The 17,856-nt window shown below is 37.3% G+C and overlaps 1 protein-coding gene and 1 pseudogene across 3 annotated transcripts; both read right to left on the bottom strand.

Annotated features, from left to right (window-relative positions):
- Positions 1-2,245: 2,245 nt before the first annotated feature.
- Positions 2,246-2,516, bottom strand: LOC149135969 (signal recognition particle RNA; annotated as a pseudogene).
- Positions 2,517-8,453: 5,937 nt separating this feature from the next.
- LOC106877027 (putative RNA polymerase II nuclear localization protein SLC7A6OS) lies at positions 8,454-17,843 on the bottom strand. Of its 3 annotated transcripts, XM_089350318.1 has the most exons (6): positions 17,643-17,843; positions 14,577-14,894; positions 12,287-12,593; positions 10,058-10,153; positions 8,924-8,993; positions 8,599-8,893 (listed from the first exon to the last, which is right to left on the bottom strand). In XM_089350318.1, exons 1-6 carry the CDS (start codon positions 17,841-17,843, stop codon positions 8,788-8,790), a joined length of 1,098 nt encoding a protein of 365 aa, XP_089206444.1. In that variant the 3' UTR covers positions 8,599-8,787. The 3 variants fall into 3 exon arrangements, with proteins under 3 accessions (XP_014781299.3, XP_089206444.1, XP_089206443.1); XM_014925813.3 differs by lacking the exon at positions 17,643-17,843 and adding an exon at positions 15,687-16,945 and having other exon boundaries at positions 8,454-8,993; XM_089350317.1 differs by having other exon boundaries at positions 8,599-8,993.
- Positions 17,844-17,856: the final 13 nt, after the last annotated feature.

Here is a 17,856-nt window from a genome sequence, read left to right as displayed (position 1 = left end):
AATGTTTTAACAATTTTTTAAAAATACAATTCTTAATAATACTTAATTATAAAAATATAATTGGATTTTTAAAACATTGAATGGTTATGGGGGGTCCAGCTGACTAAAATAGGAGTCAAAGGGGGTATATAGGTAAACAACAATGATGGAGAAACACTGCATCATCATCGTTTAACATCTGCCTTCCATGTTAGCATGGGTGGGATGGTACTGCAAGAGCCTTCCAGGCTGAAGCCTGTACCAGACTTCTGTGACTGTTTCGACAGGATTTTTACAGCAGGATGCCCTTCCAAACACCAACCACTTTACAGTGTGGACTGGGTGCTTTTTAAGTGGTGTGAAATTTGGCTGGTGTTTCTAGGATGTTTGAGAAACTATATAAAAAGGGGCAAATGATGGGTAGCATAATATCACCTGGCAAAATATTATCCACATTGCCATCTGTCCTGTTTATACAAGACCACAAGGTAGCAATTCCCTTAGACCTATTCCCAATACTGGCATCGTTCAAATATCATTCCAACCAATCTACATTATTCATTATCTCTGACCACACGTTTTTAAACTTAACACTTATTTGCTTATGGTGCAGTTAAGTGTAAATCAAACTCATATTCACACCTTGGTTATCATATTAAACTTAACACCGAGTAGCAACAGAGAGATTTTATCAAGACTGACAGAAAAAAAAAATGGTGATTATGCTCTATTGGTTCTGAATGGTTCTCACTGATAAACACTAAATACTTTAACACACAACTTCAATTCTCTTGTTGGCTTTGCAGACTGTAATATCAAATTTATCTCTATTTTTATTACCTCCATATTGTGTTATTGTTCTTATTAGATATTTTATTGAAATGTCTTGTCTGGAACAACATTTTTAACTATGGGACTCTTTGTGTAATATTTTACAAACACATACATACATGTACAGACACACACACATTTATAGTTGTATATTTTAAAGTACACATATATACCCCAACACAGACCACACACACACACACATATTTATATATTTAGAAATTACACATATATACCCCAACACAGACCACACACACACGCACACACATTTATATTTATATATTTATAAAGTACACATATATACCCCAACAATAACCATACACACATTTATATTTATATATCTACAAAGTACACATATATACTCCAATACAGACCACACACAAGATGTGTGGCCTAGTAGTTAAGGTGTTCCACACATAATCATAAGATCATAGGTTCAATTCCTGGTTGGGGCAACTCATTGTGAGCTTCAGCAGGGCTCTTCATTTCATGTTGCACCAATTTACTCAGCAGAAAATGAATACTGGTCAATAGCCGATGTAGCCCCCCCTCTCTCTCACCAGCTGGTATATTTTTGATGTTACTATGGTCTGAGGATGGGAGGAGTGGGGAGGACATCTATGCCTATTTGTGATTACACAAACACCCAAAGCAATGCTACTGGGTTACGTTCACTTGTAAGTGATGTATATGGGTGAATATATATCTATATACATACATTTGCAATGGTGTCTGTCTGTGTGTGTTTGGGGGTTACTCTAACTCCTCCAACACCATCCAACCGATTTTAATGATTTTTGGCACATAGGTAGACCACATGCCCTGAAGTTCAAAGATGGCCAGAATTTTTCAAAAACTCGATAATGCTCAGTTGGCATCGGTTTTTGAGAGCTCAGTTGGGCGTTTGAATGGAAATTCCCATAATGATGTTATTTTTCCTGCAGTTTTTGCATTTTTCCATGTGTAAAATTTCAACAAAATCGATAGAATAGTCTCTAAGGAAATGCTTATTCAATACAAGGTGGGCTTAACTTCAACATGGAAAGCATGAGCAATGCCGGGTCCAACAGCTATTATATATATATATATATATATATATATATATATTATATACATATATATATATTTCTTTTATTTTTTCCTTGTTCCATCATATGTATGTATATATATATATATATATATATATATATATATATACATACATACAATGGGTTTCTTTCAGATTCCATGTACCAAATCCACTCAGAAGGCCAAAGGCAATAGTAGAAGACACTTGCCCAAAGTGCCTTACAGTGGGACTGAATCTGGAACCATGTGGTTGGGAAGCAAACATCTTACCACACAGCCACACCTCTACCTGTATATATGTATGTTCTTTTATGCTTTTAATGGCTTCAACCAGATCTGTGGCCATGCTGGGGCACTGCCTTTACAATAAAAAGGTTTGAGTTCCATTATATTGAACAGGCTGACAGCCTATGATTGTTCACAGACTCGTTCCCACTACTGCCCAACACGGGATCTTTTGCCCGATGCGTTTCTGCCCTGGGTTGAAGCAACCCTCCTTAGACAACCTGGTCCTAATGAACTCCTTTGCCAACACCATATTGATGCGTGGACACCCTATCACCATAGATGACTGATTACCAGGACTCCCATCCTCAAACTGACTGACCAACGAAGCCTCTGAGTTGCTGGATTACAGGAGCACACCATATATATGTGTGTGTGTGTGTATATATATATATATATATATATATATATACTAGAAATGGGGAAGGCCAGTTTATGGAGTTACCTTAGGTTTCCCGTCCATAAAGGGTTTAGCTTTATGGTGTACCATCAGACCCCAAAATCTGTTGGCCAGGGGTCTGACGACACACCATAAAGCTGAACCCTTTATGGATGGGAAACCTGAGGTAACCCCATAAACCAGCCTTCCCTATTTTCAATATATACTGCTCTACATCTTAAAGCGTGCTTCTTCTCCGGATTTGTGTTTTCTACAAACATATATATATGTATGTACAGACTCACACATGCGCATATATATGCACCTATATACCCACTACAGTGTTCAAGTCACTAAAATTATCCCAAAACTATAGAACTTCATATTTATATTGGAGAGAAATTACTCTATATATACGGACAAAGTCTAAGCAACCATAGTTTCTGTCTCTCTAAAGAGAAGCACGAGAAAAATTAAGTTGTTGGGAAGCTATCAGCCATTGCATCACATTATCATGCATTTTTCATCTCTTGGCCAACCAACACTGTTGCCACTTGAAATTGGAAAACCATTCTAAGACTTATAAAGGTTGTAAACTTCTTTGTGTTCCTAAGTCAGAAATTATTGTATTTGTTTGTATATAAAAGGGAAGAGAGATGGGACAGTGTGAGATGTAGTGTGTGAGTGTGTGTATGCACATGCGATTTTGTGCAAGTAAACAGGTAAAAATTAGAAGAAAAATGTTTCATAGCTTCTGATTGGACATGATTCATGCATTTTAAACTAGACTGGCATCAGGAGTTATCAAATCTAATGTTTTTGTTTAATTGTAATTGTTTATATATATATATATCATTCGATATTAATTTCCATTAAAAAAAATCAATGAAATGAATAAATATATCCTTTATAATATAAAGATACCCTCATACATTATATATATATATATATATATGCGTGTACACTATAAACTGCTCATACACAATTTCAGAGTCTGTCTCTATACAGACTAACATGCTTGTTTCATGTAAGATATTTAATATCAGTGACCCAACAATGTTTTATGGAAGAAAGAAAATATATCAAACTGATTTAGAAGCAAAAGAAATGAAAGAAAACAGCCAAAATATTTACTGTAAACAGAAAATATTACAAATCAATAAAAATATTGCAGAAAAATATTTTATGATTTTGTTTTGCTTTTGATTTATTTCGACTTGTTTCAGCCAGAAGCAATGGCCATGCTGGGGCACAACCATTAGTGGGCTTGTTAGTTTATTTTATTTAACTTCCATGGTCGTCTCACTATGTTTGGCTTCTGAGAAACAGGGAGTTGGACAACATTGCTCTCATTCACATTTCTTTGCATCCATCCCTCATTTCTGACATCCTTCTTCACTCATATTTCCCACTGATCACTCTCTCTGTACTTCCAGTCATTGTCCACTCTCCCTTAAGCCACTGGTATGGTCATGTGATGCATATGGATGAGGATCGCTGTTTAAAGAGCTGATCCCTGAATGTGAAAATATTGGAAGAGGGAAACCCAGGAATATGTGTCATGGAATATTAAAGACCAACCTCAGGATGCTGAGTCTCATGGATGAGATGACAAAGGAGCGAGATAATTGGTAACTCACAATGCTTGAGAAGACCTGTCCACCTGAGAGAAAATGAGGTCCTGATAACACATAATTAATGTCTATGTTCCTGCTCCCAATCTGTACCTGTCAAGCTTTGGCTATATTTCATTTTCGTAAGATCGATCCCTCCTTCCTCTTTCTAACTATCCATTCAGCTGCTGTAATTATATAAAAGCAGAACTGCACATATTCCATCTCCACTTTTGTGCTACCAGAAATGTGTCCGCATGGATGATGGTAACATATAGCAGATGAAACTGAAGTAAAAATAGATGATCAGTGAGAGAAGTCTATGAGACAAGATGCTATCGACAAATACAGACCATAGGAACGAAAAGGTAGTCGTGAGTGACAAAGCATGATTGCAAATGAAATACTTTCTTTAACTGATATAATAACTGAAAGACCAACAGAATTTTTGCCATGTGCAGAATTTCAATTGGTTCTGTTTTGACAACCTGATTGTCTGGGAATATATCTATGCAAATATTTGCTGACCACTCTCATTCGCTGCTACATGGAAAAACACTTACCTGCCCCGACTACATGTTATTGTGGAATGAACTTAGTTTTTCTTTTTTTTTTGCTTTACCAAACCATCACATCTAGCATTTCTTTCTAAAGTAACAATAAATATATACTGAAGAACTAATTTCATCTCCTAATCATTTTATCAACTCTGGCTTATCATCATATTGTTACACAATATCTAGTATAATTTCCCAAGCCCTTACAGACTCTGCTATACAATATACTCTTTAAATTAATCAACTGTTTTTCTTTTTCCCAGTTCCATTATGCTTATGTAATCAATATTTTGTAATCACTTCATTAGATATACTAATTTAATCATATTTTCTCATTTACAATGTTATCTCATATATAATATGATTCTCCATATTTAACACTTAGAAATTAGTAAAATACTTAATCCTCTTATCATTTTTCTTCACACTTAGATATAATGCTACACCTAATTTATCAATGTAATGTTTTTCATTAAATTTCGCACATTATACATTATGTTCTTGCATTTTACAAAAATATTTACTAGTTATGTCCCTTACACTATACATTTAAATCATATACCGTATTTTAACGGGTATCAGGAACCCCCTAATTTTGGGGGCTTAAAATTTGGAAAAACGGTTTTGTAAGGGATTATAATACTATCCATGATTAAGAAACTCTCATGTTTTTTTAATCTAATTTTTGACAAAAATGGGTTCCTTATACACGTTAAAATACGGTAACTACCAAACGTAAACCGTTCTTTTCTCAAAATTATTTCCAATCTCCAATTTCCCTTTTATTTGATAAATGCAATTTTTCTATTCTGCATTCTGTCTATATCCCACCGTTTTTTTGTATCTTGTTCCCAAATGTTTTTCATAAGATCCTTTTGTCTATTAACTGTATATTCTAAAACTAATCTTAGTCCACATGGTTCTGAGTTCAGGCCCACTGCATGCCAAGGTGCAGGCATGGCTGTGTGATAAGTTTGTTTGTCAACCACATGCTCCCTAGTCCAGTCTCACTGCATGATATCTTGGGCAAGTACCTTCTACTATTGCCCTGGGTTGACCAAAGCCTTGTGAGTAGACGGAAACTGATAGAATACATACATGCATGTGTGTGTCTTTGTGCCTGTGTTTATCCCCCGCTCCAATTACTTGACAACGCTGTTGGGGTGTTTACATCCCCCTAAGATAGCTGTTCAGCAAAACAGGCTGATAGAATAAGTGCCAGGCTTTAAAAAATAAGTACTGTGGTCGATTTATTCAACTAAAAATTCCTTCCAAGGTGGTACCCTAGCATGGCTGCAGTCTAACAACTGAAACTAGTGAAAGACCAAAGAAGTCCAGTCTTTAAAAATTTCTCTTCAATGAAACAGAAAGATAGCTGTTAGAGCCACGTTTTCTTGCATTAAATATTTTTCTTTTCATTGTGATAAATTTCTGTTACATTATTATATATATATTTATTTAATCAAAAGATTAAATGTGGTACTTAAAATGTTTGTGGCACCAGAATTTGGTAGGGTAAAAACCAAAAACAAAATCAGGAGATTTGGTGAACAAAATTTGAAGAAAAGCAACAAAAATGTGTTAGGTTATAGCAGTATGTACGTTTCGTACAAACTTCATTTATTTATGTAGTGAGAACACCACATAAAATGAGCAATGAAAATGTACTCCTCAGCTGCATAATGGAAGTTCATTTCAGAAAGTCATTTTGTAAATGTGGGCAAATACCAGAGTAGGAGATGAAGAAAAATACCATCTTAACTGGGCTGTTAATCAACAGTCTAGTGAACCAAACAAGAATCTAATTTCTATATATTCTATTTGTTCTTCTTTCTAGAAGGAGGAGTAAGATAGCAGTAATTTCAATTTAGAGGAAGGTAGATTAGGTAGTAAGGGACAGCAGGTTAGAGGTGAATCAAGCAAGAGAAAAAAGAGAGAAGAAGAAAGGAAAAATATACATATATATATATATATATATATATATATAAAAATGAAAATGGAAGGACAATACCCTAAGGAGTGGCTAGAGGAAACTTAAGGTAAGGGAATTTAGGTCAAGATATTGGAGAATTACTAAGAATATATCTATTCGTTTGTATATTTAGAATAATACAACAATCTAAAGTACTAAAATTAAAACCAGAGAGAACATTATTAGTTAAATTAGAATAAGACAAACATTTATAGTAAAATTAGGATAAGATATACATTTATGTGGGGTAGGAGAAGAGAGATATTATTTATAAGAAAACCATAAGGAGAAGATATCAATGGCTAAAACAAATCAAAGTAAAAGGGGGAGGGGGGAGAAGGAGAAGGAAAAAAGGGCTGGGGGAATAAAGTTAGAAAATCAGGACTAAACTAAGAGTATTAAAGCTATGGTTTCAGAATTGATAATATGGTAGAAGAGACTTAGAATTAGTTCGAGAAATGTAGGAATATTATCAGTAGGTTGGGAAAGGTTAAAATGTAATCCAAAATTTTTATACTTTAAAGCTATAACTTAAATAAAGTAGTTAATAGTCTGGGAAACAAAAGGGATTAAAATAATATATTATTAGCAAGATTTACTTTTTAAAATATTTAAAGGTGCGAGAGTAACATTGTACACATAGAACCTAAGGTCAGATCTATTGTTAATTAGATTAGGATTATCCTTAAGTTTAAAAATTTCATAAATTTCCATAGAGCACAGTCCACAGCCATATCTACTATTTCTATAGAGTTGTGCCCTCCTGATGATTTCCCATTTAAGGTTAAAATCAATACCATTTTCCTTCAATTCCCAAATTGTATTAGATAATGATGTGCTATTGGCCTTATGTTTAAGTCTAAACGAGGAAAAGTGATTGTATAATCGCTGTTTAAGATTGATTGTGCAACCAACATAACTGTAATTATTAGTTGGAGTAGTTACTGTACATTTATAGATCACGTTACGGGCTAAACAATGGCCAGATACCGGACAGCGGGCCTTAATTCTACAATTGCAATCAAGGGGATTATTAGCTATATATATATTACTATGTTGATTACGTTAAGTTGACAATATACAACAACTTCATCTAAATTAGTTATATCAATATTGCTGGTTGTATTACTGGATATGCAATTGATATTGCTTGAGCTAGGAATAGTGTAATTTAGAGCTAATATTAGTGTGGTATTGAGAAAGTTAACAATCTTAGTACCATATTCGAAAGTAATGCTAAGGTTAAAACTTTTAAAGAATTTTCTAATATTTTTTCTCATTCTCTCTATGGCTGACTTATTGTTGGTGGGGATGATAAATAATGCATCATCCCTGTAAAGACCCCCTTGGAGTTCAGGAATTTCCCTATTTAGGCAGTGTAAAAGATATGCCCCAACCAGATTTGTGATTTCAGCCGAATCACTTGATCCCATTGGGATATCAAAGTTATCAGGGGTGTCTGATCTGGTCCATAGTTTATCTTCGAATTCGATGATGGTTCTTCTAGCTAAAAGAATTATATCTATTTTTTCTCTAGTAATTAGGGATCTATTTTTGGCAAAGATGAGAGCTTTGTTAAGGAGTATAGGGGAAATGCTAGAATAGTAATTATTAATATCAAATTGGATGAAGGAAAAATTATTATTATTGTCAATAGATCTAAACCAATTAAGTGCTTCATCCGTATTAATCCATAATTTTAGAGCAAGGTTAGGAATAACAAAAGGTATAATGTTATCGAGAATAAGCTTACTTAGTCTTCCAATATCAGATTTAGTTGGCAAATGAGTCTAACAGTAGAAAGAATACATTTGATAAAGTAATGCCTTTGGCCATAGGTCTGTTTAATCTCGATTGCTCTGAGGCTAAACAACGATAATAATATTCTCTGTATAATGGAATTTACCAGATAGACCGTTAATATTTTCTCAAAGATGTACAATAATTTTTAATGAAGTGAAAACCATGCTCAACAGCCCCATCAATCTCTAAATATATACATTACTGACCCAGGAGAAAGGAAAGTCAAAGTTAACCAATATACAACTTCGTCCTTTCTCAATATCAACTTGTTGCTGACATTAATAATAGAAACAACATTCTGTTCTACGTGTTGTTCATTTCTTTTAACATGTCTTTCTTGTATTGTTCATAGGATCGTCCATCGATATTTTGTCCTTTACCCACTGAATATGCATCATCATCATCATCATCCTCACCAACACCACCACCACCACCACCACCACCACCACCACCACCGTCCAGATACTTGTAATATTCCCGTTCTTCTTCTTCTTTTTCCTCTTCATCATCTGCAATGAATAATACTCAATATTGAAGACAAATAAAAGAAAAAATCAAGTTCTTAGCAAGAGGTCACTATTTCTGGTAATTCTAACAAAGCTTAGTTCCCCATGGTTTACTAAAAATTCAGCTTCAAAACTAGGGTTACTCACCAATACTGTCTACGCATCTATACTGCTTATATTCCTACAATACACAAATCATTTTAACGATTTTGTTATACATCTCCAAATAATATTTAATTATAAAAATATGAATGACTTTTCAACCCTTTCAATACCAACCCAGCTAAAACTACCTCTGGCTCTGTAGTACAAATGTCTTGTTTTCAAAAGTTTTGAATTAAAATCTTCCACTAAATCGTCATCACAATTTATGTTCCTAACACTAGTTGAATGATAACTAAGTTATTTTACTAAATTCTTTGTTATATTTAAAATTAATTGAAAGAAACACAGAGTATCTCGAAATAAATACAGTAATGAAAGGGTTAAAAAATATAATAGACAAACAATAATTCTTAACCCTTTTGATACCAACCCAGCTAAAACTACCTCTGGCTCTGTAGTACAAATGTCTTGTTTTCAAAAGTTCTGAATTAAAAAAATCTTCCACCAAACCTTAGTCACAATTTATGTTCCTAACACTAGCTTAATGAAAACTAAGAAACACAGAGCATCTCAAAAGAAATATGGTAACAAAAGGGTTAACAAATGATTAATTTAACCCTTTCGATACCAACCCGGCTGAAACTGCTTCTGGTTCTGTAGTACAAATGTCTTGTTTCCATAAGTTTTGAATTAAAATCTTTCACCAAACCTTAGTCACAATTTATGTTCCTAACACTAGCTTAACGATAACTAAGTTATTTTACTAAATTCTTTGTTATATTTAAAATTGATTGAAAGAAACACAGAGCATCTCGAAATAAATACGATAATAAAAGGGTTAAGCATCAAATGACTGTGAGAATCCAGTAAAATAAAATAGAAACCAATGAGGTTGACAGATAAAAAAGGTGATTGAGAACTGCTGTGTTAACCTAAACAATTTAAAACACTTAATAACTTACCCAGAAAACATCTTTCAATTCTGTGTGCCAACATATTCGCTTGTTTTTCGTCATCAGAACCAAGACCAAAGTTTTCATAGTCACCATAATCATCATCTAAAAAACAAAACAGAGGGAACAAAATTAATAATACATGAAAACATATCTGGATGATTCTATCAACACAATAAAAATGGGGAAGCATTTTTGTGGTCATTACATCGGTTACAAATGGCAGAGAATTACCTGAAATCACACTAAATTATTTAAAAAAGGAACGATGAATTGATAACTGGCAATTTGTTGGTTATGACAACGAGGGCTCAAGCTGATCTGATCAATGGAACAGCTTGCTTGCGAAATTAACTTACAAGTGGCTGAGTACTCCATAGACATGCATACCTTTAACATAGTTCTCAGGGAGTTTCAGCATGACACAGAATGTAACAATACATGTACTACTAATTTTTGCTAGCTGAACAGACTGGAACAATATGAAATAAAGGATCTGACTCAAGGATACAATATGCAGCCAAGTATTGAACTCAGGACCTTATGATTGTGAGCTGAATATCCTAACCAATGAGCCACTCACCTTCTGGATGAACTGATAATATATTTTCTGAATTACAAAATAATGGGACAGTTATAACCAGAATGCCTTTCATTGTATCCCTTTCACCTGAACTGACTGAGGCTAAACAACAATACCTGGTTGCCAATATGCTGTGCTTGAGAAGACCTTTTGAGTCAAGTGAAATCATAGTTGTGGCCGATGCCAGTGCTGCCTGACTAGCACCTGTGCCGGTGGCGCATAAAAAGCACCATTCGAGCATGGTCGACGCCAATGCCACCTGATTGGCACCTGTGACAGAAGCATGTAAAAAGCACCATTCAAGTATGGTCGATGTCAGTGCTGTGTGACTGGCTCTTGTGCCGATGGCACCATTTGAGCGTGGTAAATAGCAGTGCTGCATGACTGGCCCCCACATAAAAAGCACCATTCAAGTGTGGTCAATGCCAGTGCCGCCTGACTGGCCCCCAGTGGCATGTAAAAAGCACCCACTACACTCTTGGAGTGGTTGGCATTAGAAAGGGCATCCAGCTGTAGAAACTTTGCCAGATTGAACTTGAACCTGGTTCAGCCTCCTGGCTTGCCAGTCCTCAGTCAAACCGCCCAACCCATGCCAGTATGGAAAGCAGACATTAAACGATGATGATGATGACAGGTATGGCTGTATGGTTAAGGAGTTTGCTTTCCAACCACATCGTTTTAGGTTCAGTATCAGTGTATGGTACCTTGTGTGGGGATTTGGTATACAGAAACTGAAAGAAGTCCAATGCATGCATTCATATATGTATGTGAAGGTGAGGGTCTTTGTGTCTCCTTATCTTGACATCACATAATTGTTGCAAATGAACATCATTTATTTCCAATTTTTTACAAAGAAAATGTCTGGCCATTGGTAAATATTACCTTGCTTAGAAACAGGTGAATGTTGGCAACAGTAAGGGCGTCCGGGTATAGAAAATCTGTCAGAAAAGGATAAAAACCTCCCAACAGGAAGCTTTTATCCTTTTCTGTTCTTTTTGTCATGCAAGTTATTCGACAACCTGACTAGAGCTGGTGGCACAAAAAAGCATACACTGTAAGGAGGTTGGTGTTAGGAAGGGCATCCAGCCATAGAAAACATGCCAAAGCTGACGTTACAGTTCAGTGCAGCCCTGCAATTTGCCTTATCCTGTCAAACAGTCCAATCCATACCAGCAAAGAAAACAGACATTAAATGATGATGAGGAGGAGGTGGGAAGAAGAAGAGACCACTAGATGGTTATGACTAGAATGCCTCAATTGGGGCTGGTCTGAAGTTAACCCCTTAGCATTCAGATTATTCTGTCAGATGTAAAGCTTATTTTTTTCACATAGTTTTGAGTTAATAAAGCTTTATCTCAAAACTTTGAGATTTTGAAAAGCACCCAGCTATAGTAAGCAAGCCAAATAAGACCTGAACCTGGTGCAGCTCACCGGGGCTGCCTGCTCTGGTCAAACCATTCAATCCTTGCCAGCATGGAAAATGGATGTTAAAGGATGATGAAAATGATGCTTATTTTTAGAACGACACTGTAGAGTAGGTATGAGAGGTCAGATCTGGCTGGTTTGAACACAAAGCAGGTAGAATATTTGGACTGGATATGGCCGATTTAAAAAGCTAAAATGATAATAGGCTAGTTGAGGTTTTTCCAGCTTACCATCATCACTGTTTTTTTCATTAGGATCGTAGAAGTGGGGGTCTTCATCAGGATAGTCATTTCTCCAGTTGTTTTCATCATTGCTGTCTGAATCTTCCTCGACATATTCATCAGAATCAGACAATCTGTCGTCCATCAAAATCTGTTCATACAGTTCAATGGACGAGGTGCTCTCAAGCCAGCGATAATCAAATCCGGAACGGTTTGTATAATATAAATCATACACATATTCTCCGTTTGTGTTGTGATGTACCTTTTCCCTTTCCATGGGGACTGAATTGCAGGTGACAACATCCTTATGCTGGGGCTGGAAGATATAAGCAAGAAAACAACTAATGACTCGAAAACTCATCAAATGATCAAATACAAACTTTGACAATGCTTTACTAATCAAATGGAATTTTCAATAAAGCTTTACTATAGAAATACTAGAATGTTATACAAATTAAGATATTTATTATTTTGTTCTTTTACTGGTTTTACTCATTAAATTGTGGCCATGCTGGGGCACATTGTTCAAGGGTTTTACTGCATTTATATGCAGAACATAGAGGGGACAAACAAGGACAGACAAGGGGATTAAGTTGATTACCTTGACCCCAAAAGGATGAAAAGCAAAGTCAACCTCAGCGGAATTTGAACTCAGAACGTAACGGCAGACGAAATACCACTAGGCATTTCGCCCGGCGTGCTAACGTTTCTGCCAGCTCACAGGTTTTGCTTCTTTATGTTCTAATGCAGAACATCACCATCATCATCATCATCATCATTTAACGTCTGTTATCCAGGCTGAACGGTTTGACAGCAGCTAGCAAGCTGGAGAGCTACACCAGGCTCCAACAGACTGTTTTAGTATGGTTTCTATGGCTTGATGCCCTTCCTAATGCCAACCACTTTACAGGAATTTACTGGGGTGTTTTTACATGGCACCAGCACAGGTGATGTTTACAACATTAAAGGTAGATAACTCTGAAAGTAGATTAACTCAATCACTCACTAAACTGAGTCCAACATTTGGGATTGATATAAATGCACTAAATGTGTAGAGAACAAACGTTTCATTAATTTCCAGTGCTTAGTTCAAGTCTAATGATAGATTGCCACCAGTATTTGACTGGTACTTACTTTATCAACTCTAGAAAACTGACAGGCAGAGCTGACCAGGATTTGAAGTCACAAACTAAGGAGTCTTAATGAAATAAAACAAACCATCCGATAGGCTATCAATTTTAACAAACCCAAAATATGGATTTCAAATTTTGGTACAAGGCCTGCAATTTTTGTGGAGTGGGTAAGTCACTCGTATCGACCCCTGTGCTAAATAAATACTTATTTCATCAACCCTGAAAAGATGAAAGGCAAAGTCAACCTCGGTAGAATTTAAACATAGAATGTGAAGATGGACAAAATGCCGGCAAGCATTTCGCTTGGTGTGCTAACGACTCTGCCAGTTTACTGCCTTCTGTTCCCCAAATATTAATTTATAATATAGTTACAGAGACACAAATTTCGTGGGTAGTGTTCATCGTCGTTGTTTAACGTCTGCTTTCTATGCTGGCATGGGTTGGACGGTTTGACTGAGGACTAGTAAGCCAGGAGGCTGCTCTAGGCTCCAATCTGATTTGGCAGAGTTTCTACAGCTTGATGCCTGGCATCGGACATGCTCAAATGGTGCCTTTTACATGCCACTGGCATGGGTGCCAGTCAGGTAGCATTGGCATCAGTCATGCTTGAATGGTGCTGTTTACGTGCCAGTCAGGCAGAACTGGCATCACCATGCTCGAATGGTCCCTCTTACATGTCACTGGAACAGTCTTAATTGATTAAATCAACCCTTATATTTCCCAGGTACTTCCTGTGCAGGTGGCATGTAAAATACACCATTTTGAGCATGGCTGTTGCCAGTACCGCCTGACTGGCTTTCGTGCCTGTGGCACGTAAAAGCACCCACTACACTCTCGGAGTGGTTGGCGTTAGGAAGGGTATCCAGCTGTAGAAACTCTGCCAAATCAGATTGGAGCCTGGTGTAGCCATCTGGTTCACCAGTCGTCAGTCAAATCGTCCAACTCATGCTAGCATGGAAAGCGGACGTTAAACGATGATGATGATGATGGTGATGATGATGATGAGCCTGGAAGGATGATAAGCAAAGTGGATCGCAATGAAGGCTGATTTTGAAACATAAAAAGGATGAAAATTCAATAGTGCAAAATGGCATTTTATGTGACATAAGAACAAATTTGTTAAACTATGATGAAAGAAAGAAAAAAAAGACTAATGGAAAACTCACATTTGCAGTAATGGGGACCACATCCTGTTCAATATCATACAGAACATACAATTTGTCCCTGTCAGGGTCAGTCACAGTTTCTTTGGTAGCATCTTGCGTTTTTTGTGAAGTAGTTTCATCGTCAACGTTTACAGAATCAATTTTATCCAATTCTGGGCTCCTGTATTTTGAAATAACAAAATATCGTTTGTTCTTCGATGATGCCTGGGAAATGGTGCGGCTTCTAACAGTAGGGTTCTGGCAAGCATGACGTTTATATTCTTTCTCAAGTTTTTCCTTTTTGATTGCTTTACGAATGTGCTGTGAAATAGCATCTGCCTAAAAGAAAAGAAATAAGGAACCCCTAAATTTTTTAGGCTTAAAATTTTGAAAAAAGGCTTTATCAAGGATTATGATATTATCCATGTATAAGAAACTCCCATATTCTTTTAACCTAATTTTTGACAACTTCAATTCACATGTTTTCTTTGCGAAAATGTATCTGTTTATACATACATGGGTTGTTGGCACTCCGTCGCTTACGACATCAAGGGTTCCAGTTGATCCGATCAACGGAACAACCTGCTCGTGAAATTAACGTGCAAGTGGCTGAGCACTCCACAGACACATGTACCCTTAAATTAGTTCTCGGGGATATTCAGCGTGACACAGTCTGACCCTTTGGATTACAGGCACAACAGAAACAGGAAGTAAGAGTGAGAGAAAGTTGTGGTGAAAGTGCCCAGTAGGGTTCGTCACTAACCCCTGCGGGAGCCTCGTGGAGCTTTTAGGTGTTTTCGCTCAATAAACACTCACAACGCCCGGTCTGGGAATCGAAACCGCGAGTCCGCTGCCCTAACCACTGGGCCATTGCGCCTCCACATACATCGGTAAACCGCATGTTAACATGGTACACAGCCAAACGGTTCCATCAGTGAGTTTTATTTCTTCATCATAACCAGGACAAGTAAATTATGACTTTAACTATCACGGAGACCTAGAAACGAAGGGCCCATAGCCCACCTAAGTTGGGGTTTGACCAGCGACAAAATAACAACAACAACAATACCTGCCGTGTTTAGCTCTCACAAGAAAATGACAAAGTTACAAGTTTTATTTGAAAGATGTTACCTTATCAACAACAGTTCCGGCAAACTTTAACTCTGTAGTAACAATCTCCTCATTAGGTGTATTCACGTTCTCAATCAAGCGATTCTTTTTACAAGAAACAACAATATTTTCCAAAGGTCCATCGGAAATACGACGTTTCACACGAATAATCGCCGCCATGATTCCAAATTTGAATTCTGAGAATTCAGCAAGGGAGATAACTTCAATTTCTTCTCATACCTTACATGGACGCGGAGATTTTCATTTCTAACATATGAACATGGACATCTTTTAGAACATTGCCATTTTATAAGATTTTGCTGGGAAATTTTAAAATTGACATAAACATTTATTTTTTACATAAAAGAAAATTACAGGAGAACTTTCATCTAATTCTTCTAAATTTTTCTGTTAAAACTGCATTGAAACCATTTGTGGGGAATTTTTTTTTTTTATCACAGCGACTGGTCGCACACCAGAAGGTTTAAAGGAACCTACTGAAGCAAGCCAGCACGCTGGCAGTATTAACACGGGCGATGGTGAGGCTAAGACATTGGGAAGCCAAGCGCCCTCACGGGCATCACCTGACACCTCGGTGAGGCGAGCTGCCAACGTTGACAAGAACTTCGCGGTTAGCGGCTCAGCCCCTCCGAACGTCTCAAACGTCACAACTTGGAAAAGATAGTTCACTGTCAGGTCCCGATACTTCAGGGTTTTCTTCCGTTCGGCTACGGGAGCAGTAACCCTTTACATTAACTGCAGCATCCAGGATTTGGGAGGGAGCAAAGGAGTCGCAGACTGGTGTCCCAAATGAGGCACCTGCCTCTAACCGAGGTACAGAGGGTAAGACCATCTGGTCTCTTTCCATCACTTCTGGATAATCTCAACTGCTCCAGAACTGAGGAGATATTAATCTGAGCCAGGGTCCGCTTAACGATTAAGTTTAGCTCGGCGTGACGAACGAAGCGACCAGCATTTAGGCGGCAAGACAGACCGTGAAGACCTGTGGGGTCGAGGGCCCTACCACAGCGGCATCTCGGTCCCCTACAGACGTCAGCTCCCACTCTGTGTGCAATGGAGATTCGGAGTTCATTTAGACTGAGTAGACCTCTAATGTTGGCCACAGGCAGGGTATCAATCCAGTGCCCTGAGAATTTTGCACTAGCTGAAAGTAGGCGACACCTTGAAAATTGATCAGATTGATCAAGGAGAGTGTTGAAAATGACACCTGAACGCAGATTGTCCCATACTCTCTGTTTCCGTCTATCCTTCACTGTAACCGGAACTGACAAACCCACCTCTCTCCATTGTGAAAGAGCTTCGTCTATCTCCCTGTTACAATTAGTCCATGCTGGAGAGGAGAGGGTGTGGCCTACCAAAGGGGAGCAAGCATGGACGGAGGAAAGAAAACAGGGAAGAGATAAAGACGAGTACTTGCGCAGACTTAGGGAGTCTGGGGAGAGTTTTACATTGAACAACCATTCGAGTTTCCTGAAGATTAGGTCGTCAAAGTATTATCCTTTCTCTAACAGATGTATTATTCTTTATCAACTTCTTTATCAAAGTATTATTCTTTATCAACTTCTCTGATGTAGATTGGGTTGTCACTCCCTCACTCTCCTATCCGCTGAGCCTAGTATTTTTCAAGGTGAGGCGTGGGTTTCTTTAGAATGAGGCGTAAGTAATCAACAAATGAATAAAACTTGCAATAAAGTTATAATTAAGTCTACAATTTAACGCTTGTTGAAGTGAAGGCTGTTATTCTTTTTCGTCGGAGGTCACCAAATGCAGCGGCAAAAATGTGTCTGCACGTCGGCATTGTCAGTGCAGCGGTAAGAGGTAGCCGTCTGCCAAATGTAGCGTGTAGATGTAACACTTGTAAATGTAGCGAATTGTTGATGTGAGGTTCTCACGACAAGAGATACCAATGAAGAAGAACTTCGAAAAGGAAGGAATATTATTTACAGTATTATTTACATCTTTTATTTGCCCAAGACAGCAGTAATTGTAGTCGACAATGACAAAAGGTTCTCCTGCTGGCTGGTAGTCAATAGTGTGGAAGTTGCGCTCTGCTGGTAGAGAGAGAAAGCGTAGGGATTGCACAGTGCTGACAAGAGAGGGAGAAAGGATAAAGGCGGCATCGTCCCTTTTTGATTTCGGCCGAAAGCTGCTCTTCATATGACGACCGAAA

This window comes from Octopus bimaculoides, chromosome 4, assembly GCF_046866305.1.
Source record: "Octopus bimaculoides isolate indiv1 chromosome 4, ASM4686630v1, whole genome shotgun sequence".
Lineage (NCBI taxonomy): Eukaryota > Metazoa > Mollusca > Cephalopoda > Octopoda > Octopodidae > Octopus > Octopus bimaculoides.
This window is presented reverse-complemented; position numbering and strand designations above follow the sequence as displayed.

What these genes read in the sequence shown, in the direction of transcription:
- LOC106877027 (XM_089350317.1), bottom strand. Translation starts at nt 17,843, where the DNA reads ATGAAGAGCAGCTTTCGGCCGAAATCAAAAAGGGACGATGCCGCCTTT. An exon ending in GTCTTGGGCAAATAAAAGAT is followed by an intron (nt 14,895 to 17,642) that starts GTAAATAATACT and finishes CTTTTCTTTTAG; the next exon opens with GCAGATGCTATTTCACAGCA. An exon ending in TGGTCCCCATTACTGCAAAT is followed by an intron (nt 12,594 to 14,576) that starts GTGAGTTTTCCA and finishes TATATCTTCCAG; the next exon opens with CCCCAGCATAAGGATGTTGT.